The following is a 16,137-nucleotide window of genomic DNA, read 5'->3' on the forward strand; positions in this document are numbered from 1 at the left end:
GTTTATTAGTATATCAGTGTATTAATATAATCTATGTGTAAAACATACATTTATTTATTAGAAAAGTACATTTGTAAATCCTATTACGTGTGTGTGTGTGTGCGTTTCTCTGTGTGTGTGTTTCTGTGTGTGTGTGTGTGTGTGTGTGTGCGTGTGTTTCTGTGTGTGTGTGTGTTCTGTGTTGGTCTATTCTGCTAAGCGCGTTCACAGCGGTGCCTCGGTGACGCGCACAGCTATATCCTGTGACTGGAGAGTCCTGACTTCATTCACTCAGATCCCACGACCACAGGCAGCGGACGTCCCACTCCTCTGGGCTTTTTGGAGCCAATCTTTCTTCTGTTTTCGCTCTTTCGTGCCTCCTCCACCTGAAACTGCAAACTGGGATTTTCATGCGAAAGGATTTTTTTTTTATAAATTCTGATGATTTGACACATTTGGAAGATGCTGAGCTGCAGGACGCACAGAGAGTGGTTTTAAACGAGCTGCACTGAGGAGAACATGATGGATACTGCTGGATGTGTGAATGTAGAGGAAAAGTTCTCGTTCTTCCACCGGACACCTGTTCTTTAGAAGCTGGACATCAACTTGACCTGGATCAGATTTAATGATTCCATGAGCTTCATGTTCCAGACGACTTCATTTCATATTCCTTTGATTGTCCTTTGATAAGAACCATCTCTCTCTCTTCACGGTGACTGCAGGAGCAGAGTCGTCTTGAATCTGCCTCATCTTCATTTCCCTCAGGAGTTTAAAGACCATCCAAGTCTTAAACGTTCCTAGTTCTCTCTGTTACTGACACTGTGGTGGTGGCCTGTTCTCCCGAGGGATGGTTGTGGGCTCCCGAGGCCAGGGAGCGACCACCCGGCTCCTGCAGGGGACCCCCGCCTCGTCCTGGTGCCCATGCAGCGGACCTGAGAGGAGATGAGAGCCGAGATCTTCCACCTCCTCGCCGGCTGCCTCTGCCTGTTGCGCGCCGCTGCTGCTGCTGAGGTAAAGAAATGATTTAATACCCATGTGTTAAAAATAGAACAGAAACAAAACACTGATTTAATTATGGTTATCTTATTTCACTTCACTGTATCACCGTAATACCTATACCGTGTTATACCTGCACTTCTTTTCTTAGACTGTCTGGCACTGTTTGTATTTTGTATTGTTTTTGTGACTGTTCGTATTGTACTGTTTTGTTTTGTAATGTGTATTCTGTGTAAGCACACTGTGAGCCACTTTACCGAGTCAAATTCCCTGTTTGTGCAAACTTACTTGGCCAATAACCTGATTCTGATTCTGATTCTGATCTGAGGCAACAGATACAAGTCACGTCTGCGCAATTACGCACGTTTCCTCCTCCATTGGCGCAGTTTTGGCATCAGCTCTATATCCATTTATTTTATGATAACACAGGGGCTGTAACTGTGACCTTTATACTTCATGATCCACACACCCCAGTAACTCATGGACCTTCTCCCCACAGGAGTCTCCTCTCCCCCGGGAGCTGCTGGAGCGACTCTCCCGCAGCGACATCCGCAGCATCAGCGACCTCCAGCGGCTGCTCGAGTTAGACTCCGTAGGTAAATCGCTTCATTCTAATACAACATCTCTCACTGGATTACTGAGCCTATACCGAGCAGTTCATAGGCTCTCAGTGTTTAATGGTAATCCACGAGCAGCACAATGAACACATACAGTTTTCCAAAGTATAAAGCCTACTGATGAAAGTGTGTGTGTGAACTCAAATCTCAATTTTTGAACCAGAAGTTGCATGGAAATCCTCTTTGCATGTCATCAACAGCTGCCGGAAAGAAGTAAGAGTAGTGCCAGGTCGATGCAAAGTTACTTCAGACTCATGTGGTGGTCGGACCTCCCCCCGCCCCCCCACCCCTCCCTGTCTGCTCCTTGACACGACTCTGAATCGAGGTATTAGTTGCATCTGGTTCAGTGCACAGTGAGAGGATGCTGTCCGCTCATCTCATTACTGGAATGCCTCGGTGGGATGTTGCCAGGAGACCAACAGCCTGTCTCTGCTCTTTACACCCTCCATGAACTCTCTGAGGTATCAGGCACTGCTAATCGTGATCTGAGAATGCATGGTTGGATAACACGTTTGATTTTATGGTTAAAATCCAGGTTATTGGGTATATTTCTCAGCTTCCGCTCAACCTATCGAAACAGTTGTGGTACTGGAGTAGCTTTTATAAGATAAAATATTGACATCTTTGAGGTTTTTAGTCCTGTTTTTGTCGGGATGTCTACATTAGAAACATGGTGTTGAGTTTTAAAGCTGTGAGCACTCGTGGGAATGGAGGGTCTCATGAAGAGGACGTTGCATTTCCCGTCTACCCCTTCGTTTGAGGGGGGGTCCTGATCACACTACAGTTGAAGGGGTGTAAGGAGGGCTAGATGGCCTCTACCCCTACATCACGAAGAGAAATGGGACAACGCACAAAACAAAGGAAGTGGAAGGGTTAAGAGGTGAATTGGGACGCGGCCCAGGTCCTTCTTCAAAAGAAAATGATGTTTATTTTGTTAATAATGGTTCCATTTAGAGTCAAATAGGCTGTGGGGGTGTAAATACTGTGTGATTGACAGCCAGTGCCATCCAATGTGTACAGGTGTAGGTGTGAGTGCATTGTCCTTGAGATCTCAGTCAGGCTCCACCCCCTGTTCCTCCAAATTATGTTTCTTCTGTTTTCAATAAACCAATATGGCGCTGGAGATGGTTCACACTTGTTTTAAATGTGAAATATTTGGAGGTAGTAGATGAATATTCTGTCAGAGGACATAAATTCCGTCAAACAACTTACAGAAAACAGTATTTTTAACAAAGTAAAAGTTTCCATATCAATGTAATATTCACACCAGAAAATCAAGTCCCTTCAACAGAACATGTTTCCTTTTGTAAAAACATTTTTCCTCTTAAACTTCAACTGTAACATCTCGTTCCTCCTTTTCATAGCATCTCGGCTCCAAGCTGCAACGGAGATATGTAAAAAAGAACAAACGCACTTTTAAAAACTCCCAGAGAGAAAAGAAAATACACATTACACAAAAGTAAATTGGCTACAAGTCTAAACAACACCAGTGTTTTCCTTCGGTAAACACAGCAGATGCCAGTTCTCATTATCCAGGTAATAAATCAGAGCAGATTGAATCAGTGAGGTGAGACAGGAGCGAATAACCGCTGCATAAAACAGGATTAATTCCATCTACGCCTTGAGTCAGACTCCACACTTCTGCCGGGGAAACTTCTCCTCCGCTCTGAGCATCTCGCTGCCTGTGAAAAACACTTGATTCATTTTTTTGTAACGTCTGCTGCTCAGAGCGGTGCCACCATTAATCCTGGCATCATTGAGATGCAAATGTCGAGTGTGACGGCTCCCCGGCCCGGTGGGGGTCAAGTGGCTCACTTCATTATGCTGTTGTCATGCTGCCCATTATTGGTTTGAGAGCAGGGCTCGCTGGAAGGCTGCTGTGTCGCTATGTATAATTCATGCTCAAATTCCTGCGTGGCAGGGCGAGCGAGAGTCACACACACTGAAAGAGAGAGAGAGAGAGAGAGAGAGGGGAGATGTTGGAGGTGGAACTTTGTTGTGTTGCTGAAGCACATTGTGTGTACACAGGCAGGCGTGTGCGTGTGTGTGACTGCTTTCACACACATGGCAGTAAGAGAGATGGGCACACACACACACACACACACACACACACACACACACACACACACTCACACACACACACACACACACACAAACAAAGTCTAAACAATAAGAGGGTGGTGTGGTATTCAAATCAAATTAAAAGAGTCTTGCCATAACCTCATTTACTGGATGTTGATTTTCCCCTGCAGTCCTACACACACACACACACACACACACACACACACACACACACACACACACACACACACACACACACACACACACACACAGGTAAAGCAGGCGTTGTTTATGGACATTCTCAACCGACCTACATTCTGACCCTCACTTGTGGTCGTGAGCTCTGGGTCTTAACTAAAAGAACAAGTTCATGGAGACAATTGGTGAAAACAGTTTTTCTCTATGGGCTAACGGTGCTCAGCCTTAAAGACAGGCTCTGGACGTCCAGTGGGAGCTCAGATTAGAGCTGCTGCTCCTTAATGTTGAAAGGGACCAGTCGAGTTGAATCGGCCATGTCCAACTGGGAGGAGACCCCGAGTTATTCTCAGAACTCACTGGAGGGATTATATTCCCCATCAGGCCTCAGGACAGCGGAGCTGGAGAGAGGGATGAACATCCTGCTTAGCCGGAACACAACCACGACCTGACCTCGGATCAGTGGAAGACGATGGATGGATGGATGGATCTTCTATGTATTTTGTATTGGGAATATAAAAGATTAAGTTGAAGAAAGACACTAAGAACTATAGAATATTCTCTCCAGGCGGAACTTGCCAATTTGCACAGAGTACGACTTCTGACTCTTAACCTCAAACTAACATTTCTGTCTGGTTGTGTGGATTTCTGTGATGAAGACTCAAACATTCACATGTGAAAAATCTCAACAGACAGAATCCAATAATAGATGAACTCACAATAAAGCTCCGTCCGATTCTCCAGACAAAGAAGCTCAGACAGAAGCTCAGTCTGTATCTGAAGTCCGTTAAATCAGTGCCTTTGCTTCTCTAAAGAGATTTAACTTCTGGACCCAGAAAACAACATTTTCTCCGCCTCAGAGTTGTGACCTCGGGGTGAACTGCTGCTGCACGTATTCCTTTCTTTATGTGTATTAGATTTAAATTGTATCTGATACACATAACACACAGAAGCCCTGTAACTCAGTTAGAGTAACCCGGTTAGGCTGCTAGTCTGATGAGGGGAGACTTGAAAGATGTCTGTCACAAACAACTTACTGCAGCATGTGAACGTTTTTCTCTTTTCACTTTGTTTGTTGTTGGTCTGTGATTTAGTCATTGAGATATTTCACTCTTGAAAATCAGGGTTTTGATGTTGATAGTTTAGATAAAAGGAGTTTAATGTGTAATGTGAACCCCTGACCTTCTTCTAGACTAAATTAGATTAAATAAACCAGTCTAATGAAGAAATAGCCAAATGTTTTTCTCCCCCATGGCCGGTGTCGGTGAGGATCTGGGAATATTTGTGAATGGTGATGTTAAACCCTGAGATTGTGTGTGTGTGACCTCTGAATGTGTGTGTTGTTTTGTCTCTGTCCAGAGAACGAGGTGATCGAGGAGACCAAACACAACTACCACAAGGACTTCTCCCACAGCTTCCTCGACCTGAAGAGTGCACACACGCACACCAGACACAGGCGGAGCACTGGTAAGACCCACACACACACTCACAACACATGTGCATACACAAAGACACACACAAACTCACAAAGCAAATCTCAGAAGCTGGCGCACAGTAGCTAAATTAACACAAAAGCTTCCATCAGGACAAGACTTTTTCAGATATTCACTTGTATTCTCCTCTGTGAATTCTACCTGATTATTTATCCGTCTAAATCTGGGGTTTTCAACCGGGGGTCCGCGACGTCATCAAAATTCACTTTGATATTTCAACACATTTCCAGATTACTCTTGAATATCGTGAAAAATATCTAAAATAAGAAAAATATGTCTAAAATAATATAAAGGTGATGGTGATCATGAGGTTAAACTTAAGGCCTCACATGTTTGTGTGATATTGTATGATTATCATTTGTGACATATTCTGCATTACTTTGTCATCTTCCCTCTTCAGTTGTAGCCCCAGTTTATGTTGATCGTTGTTGATCACCGTTACTTTAACGTTCTCTCAACATGTCAGCTACATGTCTGTACATTTAAGTCATGAACGTTATATTGATGTTCATATGGTTCTGAGATGCAGTACAACTACAAACTGCATTTTAATTTTGTTTTCAATTCTTAAGCACTGAAAATCAACCGTTTTGGTTGTTTTTTCACAGATTTTTCTAGATTTGTTTGAGGTTTTTAAATAAAACCAACATGGAAAACGAAATGTTGAAACTTCCTTAGGCACGCGCGTACATAGGCACATCAGTGGGCTGCGGATTACTTTCTAGTCGGAATGGTGGTCCCTGGGACAAAACCAGTTGAAAACCCCTGACCTAAATGATCACGTGACCGATGTCAGGTCCTTAAATTCATAATCAGTCCCTTAAATGTGCCTTAGTTTGTTTTCATCAAGATCTATGAATTATTTCCTGGAGAATACATGTCCACACGGCCCTATAGCACAATGTCACAGGAGGACATAAGCTTCTTGGTCACGTTTCTCTATAACCTTTGACCTCTGTGTTGCCCTCCAGTGGTGGAGGAGGCCATGCCGGCCGGCTGCAAAGTGCGGACCACGATCTATGAGATCCCCCGGAGCCAGGTGGACCCCACCTCGGCCAACTTCCTCATCTGGCCGCCCTGCGTGGAGGTGAAGCGCTGCACCGGCTGCTGCAACACCAGCAACATGAGGTGCCAGGCGGCTCGCAAGCACCACCGCACGGTCAAGGTAGGAAACACAAAGATGTGTGTGTCCGCTCTACAGACATTTAGAAAAACACCTTTTGTTAGTTGTGTTTGAGTGGCTTTGACCCCCAAAACAAACAACAAACAAACCCAATAATGGTCGTAAACACACACAGCTACTTACTGGACAAACACTACACACCTGCCAAAAACAATTACTGCCGCTAGCTTAGCCATTGTGTTGGTGTTTGTGTGTGTGATTGTGTGTGTGTGTGTGTGCTGCTGACTGAGGGTCTGGCAGTGAGTCTATCAAGAGCATAATAGCTTCCTTTTGATCTCTGCCAAAGCTGGAAATAAGACTCACTAAACCCGACTGGTTCACAGTCACACCCTGCCAACTGGACTCAGACCCAAGGTGTGTGTGTGTGTGTGTGTGTGTGTATGTGTGTGTTTGTGTGTGTGTGTGCGTGTGTGTTTGTGTGGATTCACTATCAGTGTCACTAGTGCTTCGCCCAGTCTAAACCTGTCTGTTTGTAATGGGTTGTTTGTTTCGGTCTGTGGTGATGCTGGTTGCAGTTTTCTTTCTGCAGTAATAGAGCTGCGGCAAACAAAGAGCCGTTAACACCTGTTTATTCAAAGTTCAGACTGAGATGGAGAAATGAGAACAGGTGTTTGTGTGTAGGTTGAGAGGAAGAGGAGGAAGAGGAGCAGATCTGATTCCCTGTGCTCTGGCTTGATGAGACACAATCTAAGATGAAAGCACTCGTCCTTTCTCTGCTCACAGAGGAAATCAAAACTAAAGTCACTCACATGTGCGGAGATCCAGCGTTCAGAGGGTCACGGCTACAGAGTGGACTCAAACACGTCCAGAGGGGATATGGCATAGTGGAGGTTTAGCTGCTGTGCGTCCATATGTGAGACGGAGAGAAAGATAAGACTGGTAAACTTCACTTTGAGTGTATCAGGCTGTGAGATAGCAGCAGGCGAGAGTCTTCTTCTGAATGTTGGTTGGAGCGTGAGGTAAACAAGTGGATTGGTGGAGCATCAGTCTGGTATCAGAACCTGACATGAAGGATCCTGGTTTATCAGTATTAACATGTGTCAGCAAGTGTGTTTTATTAAATCTGTCGTGTTACCTGGATAATACTTTTATCTTAATGACAAGGTGAAGTTCAAGTTTGTGCAGAATGTTCAGATAATCACACACTGTCGTCCCTGTTTGAATAATGACTACATGTCCTCTGTTTCTATCAAAGCTGTTTTGCTCTCACCTTCGAGTGCAGCTGTGGGAAAAAGTTAAAACTATCAGATTATAGGTGTCAGAACTTATCCTCTTAGCACTGACGGGTGCTTCAGCTCCTCACCTGAGCTGAACCTCCTCGGCTGCTTTGTTTTTCAGTCTCTGTTCAGACTTGAAGCAGAGATGTTGTGCAATCACAGTCTGATCTCCACTCCTCTGCTTCCTTGCCTGTGATGTGAGAGCATGAAGTCTGTCCCTGTGTTATTGTTCTGTTAAAGTCATGCTTATGAGTGTCTGTCAAAATATCAACGATTCATGCAGACTGTCCAATCCTACAGTCCTGTCCCGAATCCTCCCTTCATGAAGACTGAAGTGTTCAGTTCAATGATTTTGTTTCTGAATGTTTAGACATTTATGAGGATTTTAAGAGAAGAGGTTAATAAGAAGGTGCTGATAAGCTGCAATCAATACCTTAAAGTCAATATCTTAAGTTCAAGGTGCATTCATGGATTCTATCAGCCATAGATATCGAGTTAGCATTTCAACATTTCCAGAAAACGCTGCACGTTCAATTGGGTTTTTGAAAATATTTGCTTGTTTCCCTCTCTCTCTCTCTCTCTCTCTCTCTCTCTCTCTCTCTCTCTCTCTCTCTCTCTCTCTCTCTCTCTCTCTCTCTCAGGTAGCGAAGGTGGAGTACGTGCGAAAGCGGCCGAAGTTGAGGGAGGTGCAGGTGAAGCTGGAGGATCATCTGGCCTGTATGTGCACCAGCAAACGCCACATCAGCCCAAACACAGGCACAGATAACGGTGAGTGCACCGCTGTGTGTGTGTGTGTGTGTGTGTGTGTGTGTGTGTGTGTGTGTCTGCCCATTGCACATGTGAAGGTTGTTCCTGTCTGAATGTGTCTACTGACACCAGAAGAGCTGATAAGATATTTGAGGTATTTACTGTGTTTTTCCTCTTTGCCTCAATTAGCCCTCCCTCAGGGCAACACCCCCTCACACACACACACACACATATTAACAAACTAACACATACACACACACACACACACACACACACACACACACATTCCCAAACTTATTATCCAGCTCTCTCTCATGGACTAGATCCAACAACCGGCTGCAGAATTTATAAAATGCTTGTTCCCAGTTCCAACAGGTAGTAAAACCACACTGAGTGAAGTTGGATTCATAAATTGCTTTGTGTGTGTTTGTTAATGTTTGTGTGTCATGATTATGAACTAAAAACAAAACAAACACAGATCTGATCCCAGGAAGCAAACATGTACATTAATTTGTAATTTTTCACAAAGGCCTTGTGTCGGGATGTCTCAGTTTCACGTACTCTTACGTCATAAGTATCAGAATGATGTCACGTGATCTAAAATCACAATCAACTGATCACTTCATTACCTCATGTGCACAATGAGAAAAAGTATCAACTAAAATGAGACTCGGTAGAGTGCAAACCTCTTATGAATCCACATTTAAATCCACTAGATCCAGAAATCTCTCGATCTAGACCCATCCAATTGCACAAACTCATAAATATCAATCCCCTAAACATGCCTGATTATTTATAGATAGATAAATCACTTCTCACAACGTCGAAGTGGGAAAAGATTCTGGATCCAAACCAAATGTAATAGATTATTTCATGCTAATCCTAAAAGACAAACTAGCAAACGAACAGAGCGGAGGTTATCAATTACAAAGAAGTCGAGGTCACATCGTTATCAAATCATTCCAACACTCAGTTCCTCTGCTTCTGATTGTCATTGAGGCAAACTGCATGAAATTGTAAATATGTTGCTCAACTACAAAGGGAAAGGGAAATCCCAATTTATTGAATGAATGTTAGCTTGTCTATTTCTTTCCTGTCTGTCATCAACACCTTGATTAGAGTTTCCCCTTGGGGCTGACAAGAGAAACCTGGCTGAGTGATCCCTTGTTCTTTCTTTCAACAGGCATCAGGTGAAGAGAGACGGATGAATGAAGGAGTGGAGAAGAGAAAAATGGACGCCGGCCTGAAGCAGAACACAAAGACAAGCACCTTTTGCCTCTAACACCTTCACCACCTGGCAGCAGGGGACTGAACCATTCCATGGAATATATATCCTGATCTCTCTGGAGGTTTGATGGAGAAACTCTGAACCTCAACTCGACCTGACAGGACAAAACCGAGAGCGTCAATCTGTGTCACACAGGAAGGAATCTCAGACAGGGAGAGAGGGTTTTCCTCTCTTTGATTCCTCGACGGAGAGAAGACGAGATTAGAAAGTGGAAGCGCGGGGCCACGCAGCAGAAGAGAGAGAGGTGGATTCTGGGATACCGGAGGACTTAATGTCTGCGTCTTGAGTATAAACCGCTCAGTGACTGGGATTATAAACTGGGTGGAATCCTTTTTCTAGAAACAGAGACTGGGATTAGATTTTGTACTCAAAGATTTACAAAACACACACACACACGCATATACACACACAATATATCCTCTTATTTTTATAACCTCTGATTTTCTATGGCTGTCTGTTTCTATTTAGTAATGTTATCACAGAATGGAGGGACAAAGATCCTCCTCACATGTTACTGATACTAATAAACTATTTATATGAAAACACAAATCGGAGTATTGAGCGTTAAAGAAAAAAAAACGTTTCATGAAACAGCTTTGTCATAAAAGGCTTGTGTGACTGACGGATTTAAGAATTAATTTCAAACGGAAAGAAGAGAAACTGAACTGCTGTGTGTGTGAGAGAGAGAGAGAGAGAAAGAGAGAGATAGAGGGATTATCTGCAGGATCATAATACCGAGGCTAAAACCCCTGTGAATTTCTAAGTGAGAACAACACACATATAAAACCGGACCAAAGGAAAGAGGTGGAGTAACTGGTGACAGGTGATTTTCTCTCAAAGTTTCAGAGTTACTTTTGTTATTTCAAACTCGTGCGGAGGAAATGACAAAAGGTTTAATTGGAAGGGAAATGTTTTCAGAGGCGACCTCATCCCGCTGACGTGAACCGACCTTATATCAAAACATGACAAAGCTGCTCATTTAGTGTCCACTCTCATTAGCTCTCTTGCTTTCATACAGAAAAAAACTCTCACACTTCTACAAGACCATGTCAAATTCAATAAAAAAAAAAATCTAAAATGATGAATAAAACCAAACCTATCTACGGTAATTTAACACTTCATAACAGTTTCAGTTGCCGTGTTCCTCCCTTCCTTTTTCTTCTTCTCTTGGTTTATTGGCGGTACACAACACAACAAGGTGCAGACCACCACCAGATCTACAAGATGTCGGTGGCTCTTGTCTAGTGTCACGTGACAGACAGCCACACTTTGAGGTTGGAGGCCAATCTGACTTGCTGCCAGATCCATGTAGCTAAAAAAGCAGAGGCTCCCAAAATCTTAGTTTTGATTCGTTCCGGTTGGTGCTGGTCATGTAGGAACCGGTGCCTGATTTGCAATGGAAGTACCAAACACAACCTTTGAGTCCCTGGAAGTATCTGTCTGAACACTGAGAGAGAGGAGCTCCCTTACCCGCAGACTTTTGGCTTTTTAACTTTGCAGAACTTTTATATTCACAGAAAAGTACACAACACAAAAACCCTCACGTCTCCTTTTAATTTTGGATCCAGATTTGAATAAACGAGCAGATCCAGGGATTTCTCTTCACATTCTTCAACATGGCAACAGTTTGGTAATAAAGTGGTTTTATGGTTGAGGTTATGAAATGCAGTGGCCTAATGATTGTTAATGACTCTATAACCTGAAGCAGGGGATGATTAGCAGTGGTTTAAAAAAAAAAACTCTCAATAAAACGTCAACTGCATTTTTTATTTCACGCAGAACCACGAGTCTCCTCAGTGAAGTCTCACGAAAACTGTATCTACCAGACAAACACAAATAACAGATGCAAGGAACTTGGAGATTTGCTCTTGACCATAAACCCATTGGCCTTCATGCAGAGCTTTCCACTGCTTCTCATTGGCTTCATCCAGTGTCACACGCTCAGGTGTCTTTAACATCCGGTTGCATCCTAACATCAACTTGTCCGATTGTAAAAATGTTTGCAAAAAACTGCTTTGTTTCCTTTCTGCAAAAGTAAAATGGGATTTACGTAAAAACAACAACACCGGTTTTGGGGGAAAGCAGCCAATCAGTAAACAGCTGAATAAAGAGAGGACTGTGTTTTCCTCTCTCGGTGGTGAAGACATGATGGTTTTTCTCGCTGTCGTCCAAACCTGAAGCCACGAGTCGGCTCCTCCCCCTGCTGGCGTCCCACAGAGCTGCTGTTTAGACTGTTACGCTGCGGCCGCGGCCTCAAGCGTCTCTGTGTGATTCAGACGTTAAACACTTATTGGGACATGCTCCCGACAGGCGACTGGACGCGTAACAAGCTGCGGACAAAACAAATGTTTGTTGGTTGTGGCGTGGAAAGGGCCGACGAGGCAGACAGGCGGGTGACTTGCTGCAGGCTTGAGGTGGATCTGCATAACTGGCGTGTTGCTCTTGGACCAGCTGGTGTAAACCATGTCGGAGACGCCGGCCAACGCTGAAACCAGAGTGGGTTTTTTTTTACAAATTACATAAAAGTCATAATTGCGTGAGCTGCACAAAGACAACACTGTGTCCGGAGACTCTGGGTTTGGGTTCCGTCTGAGAAATCTGCAGAAGAAAGAGAGACGCTGCAGTTTCGTCTGGATTCTGCAGAAATAACCAACATGTGCATTTGTAAAAGGAGGAAAAGAATCGTGTGGGAGTGATGCAGCGAAATCGTTTGTTGGGGGGGGAACAAAGAGAGGAGACAGATGGGGATAAGACTGTGTAACAGGGACTGAAAGGTGAGAGGGAGGAAATGAAAACAGACAGGATGGTAGCGTGTGTGTGTGTGTGTGTGCAGATGAGACACAATGAAAGTGTGTCTTCGTGTGTGGGAGTGGATAACAGTGTGGGTGTGTGTGTGTGTGTGTGTGTGTGTGTGTGTGTGTGTGTGTGTGTGTGTGTGTGTGTGTGTGTGTGTGCGTGTGTGTGTGTGTGTGTGTGTGAAACCGAGCCTCCATCTTTCTCTAAAGCTCCGTTAAGCAGATTAACAACATGCTTGCTAAAAAGCTGAACGCTCCACAGGTCAAACACAACCTGATGGAAGCCGGTGGAAAGTCCGAGGACAGATCTCAGATCAGATTACTAAACCTCGGGATTCCTGCACTCCGGCGATTGAGAAGCTGAAGGTTTCCATGTTTCCGGGTCAGTGCTCTTCACTGGTTTAAACACCTCCGGGTCCTGTTGTTGCTGATTCAGTGTCAGGATCCTTTTCGTGCATTTTCACACCTATTGTGTTGGAGTCCCCTGTCGCTGTAGGTCTGTCCAACACACACCACCATTACCCTCATTCTGGAACTTTGCACTTTTCATTTGAGACAGAGGGAAAAGTAACAGGTGTGAAAGGTTCCCAGAGAAAGAAAATTGAATCCGACCAACAGAGGTTGAAGTGGATTTGAGTTGAGACTAATCGAAGAATAAAAAGAAGTGGAAGCCGGACTGGTTTCTTCGGAGAGATTGTTCAGCATTTGATCAACTGCATAAAACAGAATTTTTATTATCACACTGATGTATGTTCCACTGTTTGGTGTTTCTGGTAACTTGGGTTTTAATTAGTTATTTGATGAAATAAAAAGAGGTGAAGCATCATGATTGACAGCTGAGACTAGGACACAGCCTCCTTATCTAGGCTCTCGACTTCAGACCTTAGAGTTTGTTGAAGCTACTAGCTAACTGTGGGCTAACGTTATGGGCAGCCAGAGACATGTGGAGAATTCAATTTACTGGCTACTAGACACACACTGGTTGTGTATCAGTGGGACGTTGGTACATTGATAATTTCTGTGCAGACGCTGGCCACAAATGAGGTCACCGGTGCAGGATGGCAGCTCCCAGAACTGGGACATTTTGGCTTAAGGAAGTGAAAGAGAAAGTGCAGACCTATCATCCATCTTTATCTACAGTCTATCTGTTATACCGATCACAGTTTTAATTAATTAAGATACATTTTATTATCCCGCACGTTCATGCAAGGGGAAATTTAACCTCTGCTTTCATCTGGTGCAGCACACACAGAGCAGTGAGCAGCCATGTACGGCGCCCGGGGAGCAGATGTTGGGGGAGTAAGGTGCCTTGCTCAGGGGCACTAGACAGGGTAGGGAGAATCCTCTTGGATTTTTGGACAGATCAATTCAGGTTCGTCTTTTTGTTGTTTCTCCGTGGAGTCGAACCAGAGACGAACCAGAGACCTTTTCTGCCCATAGTCCAAGTTTCTGCCACTAGTCCACCGCCTCTCCCGGCATAATGCAACACACCATGAGCTAATGGACACATTGTGTAATGTTCATTATGTTTATGGATCTGTTTGTGAAAAACTGGCTTCAGTGTAGTGTCCCTGCACTGAGGAGATGTTTTTCCAGAACCCTGAGGAGTTGTGTGTCTGGTCCCTGAAGAAGCCGGGTCGCCCTGAAACAAGAGGATCTGCGGAGGAGGAGAACTTGGACAAAGACGTGATGTAACTGTGGCGGTCAGAGAGAAATTGTCTTTTGGCAAAGGACAACAGGACAGACCAGAGTCCAGCACGTTTAATTTAAGGTGCTTTCTTTCTTCTGATTTCTTCTGATTTCCTCCCTTCATTCTCATTGTGTCACACAGAGCTGCGGAAGACGTCCAGCTCCTCGTCACAGGGACGCAGACCGTGGAGGTTTGGCGTCGCTGTCGGAGGATTTACTGCTGTGTGGTCAAGGCTGATGTTTTGCTGCTGGGTCCAGTGATGCCGACTCTTCCTGTCCCCAGAAAGAAAAGAAAGGAGGAGAGAACGAGGAAAATACGAGATAGAAGAAGCATCTGTGTAATATTCTGTTTTCCCATTATGCTAATTCTCAGCTGGTGTCCACATGTTTGTAATAAAGATCAGCGCTCCCTCTCTCTCTCTGTCTTGTGTGGTTGTCTTCTCACCCTCCAGGTTTAAACTCTCATTCTGCGCAGCGGAACAAATCCATTTGTACTTGTTAGTCAGAACCGTTTCCTCTTCCTGTGTGTCTCCTGCTTCCTGTTCTGCTCCTCCAGGGCCATCGGCTGCCACCAGAACCCGGCTCCCATCAGGAAATCTTTGAGTCATCTAGTAAATGTATTTTCCACCCTGCAGTTCAGGTGGAACATCCATTCATTATCCATTAATTGTCGGGTTCGGTGTTTAATCCCGAGCTCAACAGTGGATGTGTCTCAGTGGGAAGCCCAGTGATCTGCATGGTTGTGTTAGTAACTAAGTGTGAAGCATTTGGTCCCAGTGAGACTTGAAAACACAACACAAACGCCCGGTTACCAGATTACTGATCCGAGGTCCTCGGAAGAAAAACAGCCACAGCAAATTGATGTTTAATTATAATGGGTATAGTATTTACGTGACGGAGGTGAAAACCTCACACAACAATGGAGTTGAATGAAATTATATCGGAAAAAGTCAAACTGGCAGAATAAAGGCATAGAATCTGCTGGAAGTTCCTTAAAAATGTTCTGATTACAACATTTTGATGTTGTGAGTTTAACTTTCAAACAAAAGCCGTCTTTTAGACATGAGTTGACCTGGAGTTTTCCTTTCATACATGCACAACCCAGCGGGAGGTTTTCTGCACGGACGCGTTCACAACAGCATCAAATCCTCCACATTATCCTGGGGAAAGGTGGAGCAGGTTGGTGCAGCCATAGATATATATAAATACTAGATGTCTCGTTCGAACGGAGCCCGACGTCCGCACATGGCGGCCATCTTGCTAGAGTGAGCTCGCTCACCCGTAACATTGTGTTGTAGTGGTACTTACTTTTTAAATAACCATAACTTGCTCAATTTTCAACAGATTTTTAAACGGTCTGGTTTTCTATAAACGTCAGAGATGTAGTTATGACACTGCATAAATCATTGAATTTTTTAGAAAATAACATAATTATTCATTAGTATGAAGTGTCATATCTACATCTCTGACATTTATAACAAACCAAACCGTTTAAAAATCGGTTGAAAATTGAGCAAGTTATGGTTATTTACCACTACCAACACAATGTTCTGGGTGAGCGAGCTGCCCCCTAGCAAGATGGCCGCCATGTGGTGACGTTCGACTCCGTTGGCCGGCAACGCAGACGAGACATCTAGTCTTTGTATATATCTATGGGTGCAGCAGACAGAGACAGGAAGTGACGTGTTGACTCCGCTGCAGAGATCATGTGATCATGTTTACATCACCACAAACTCTCTGCCTTAAAGAGACAAGTGCTTGAGACAGAGGCTGAATAGAGGAGCTGCAGCAATAGATTCTGGGGGTTATTTACACTTTTCAGGTAAAAGTTTCTTTAGTTAAAGTGATGTGATTTTGACTTCTAGAAGCCGTCGGAC

General features: G+C 44.1%; 1 protein-coding gene across 1 annotated transcript; it reads left to right on the top strand.

The window, feature by feature from the left end:
- The first annotated feature begins 921 nt into the window (after positions 1-921).
- Positions 922-10,227, top strand: LOC133027986 (platelet-derived growth factor subunit A-like). Its single transcript, XM_061095179.1, has 6 exons — positions 922-990; positions 1,478-1,571; positions 5,208-5,315; positions 6,313-6,506; positions 8,383-8,509; positions 9,672-10,227. The coding sequence occupies exons 1-6, from the start codon at positions 922-924 to the stop codon at positions 9,680-9,682; spliced, it is 603 nt and encodes a 200-aa protein (XP_060951162.1). The 3' UTR covers positions 9,683-10,227.
- Positions 10,228-16,137: the final 5,910 nt, after the last annotated feature.

This window comes from Limanda limanda, chromosome 2 (assembly GCF_963576545.1).
Source record: "Limanda limanda chromosome 2, fLimLim1.1, whole genome shotgun sequence".
NCBI lineage: Eukaryota > Metazoa > Chordata > Actinopteri > Pleuronectiformes > Pleuronectidae > Limanda > Limanda limanda.

Excerpts from the sequence above, each read along its gene's own strand:
- LOC133027986 (XM_061095179.1), top strand. The coding sequence starts at position 922 with ATGAGAGCCGAGATCTTCCACCTCCTCGCCGGCTGCCTCTGCCTGTTG. Across the intron at positions 1,572-5,207 it reads GCTCGAGTTAGACTCCGTAG|AGAACGAGGTGATCGAGGAG; the intron begins GTAAATCGCTTC and ends GTCTCTGTCCAG. Across the intron at positions 6,507-8,382 it reads AGCACCACCGCACGGTCAAG|GTAGCGAAGGTGGAGTACGT; the intron begins GTAGGAAACACA and ends TCTCTCTCTCAG.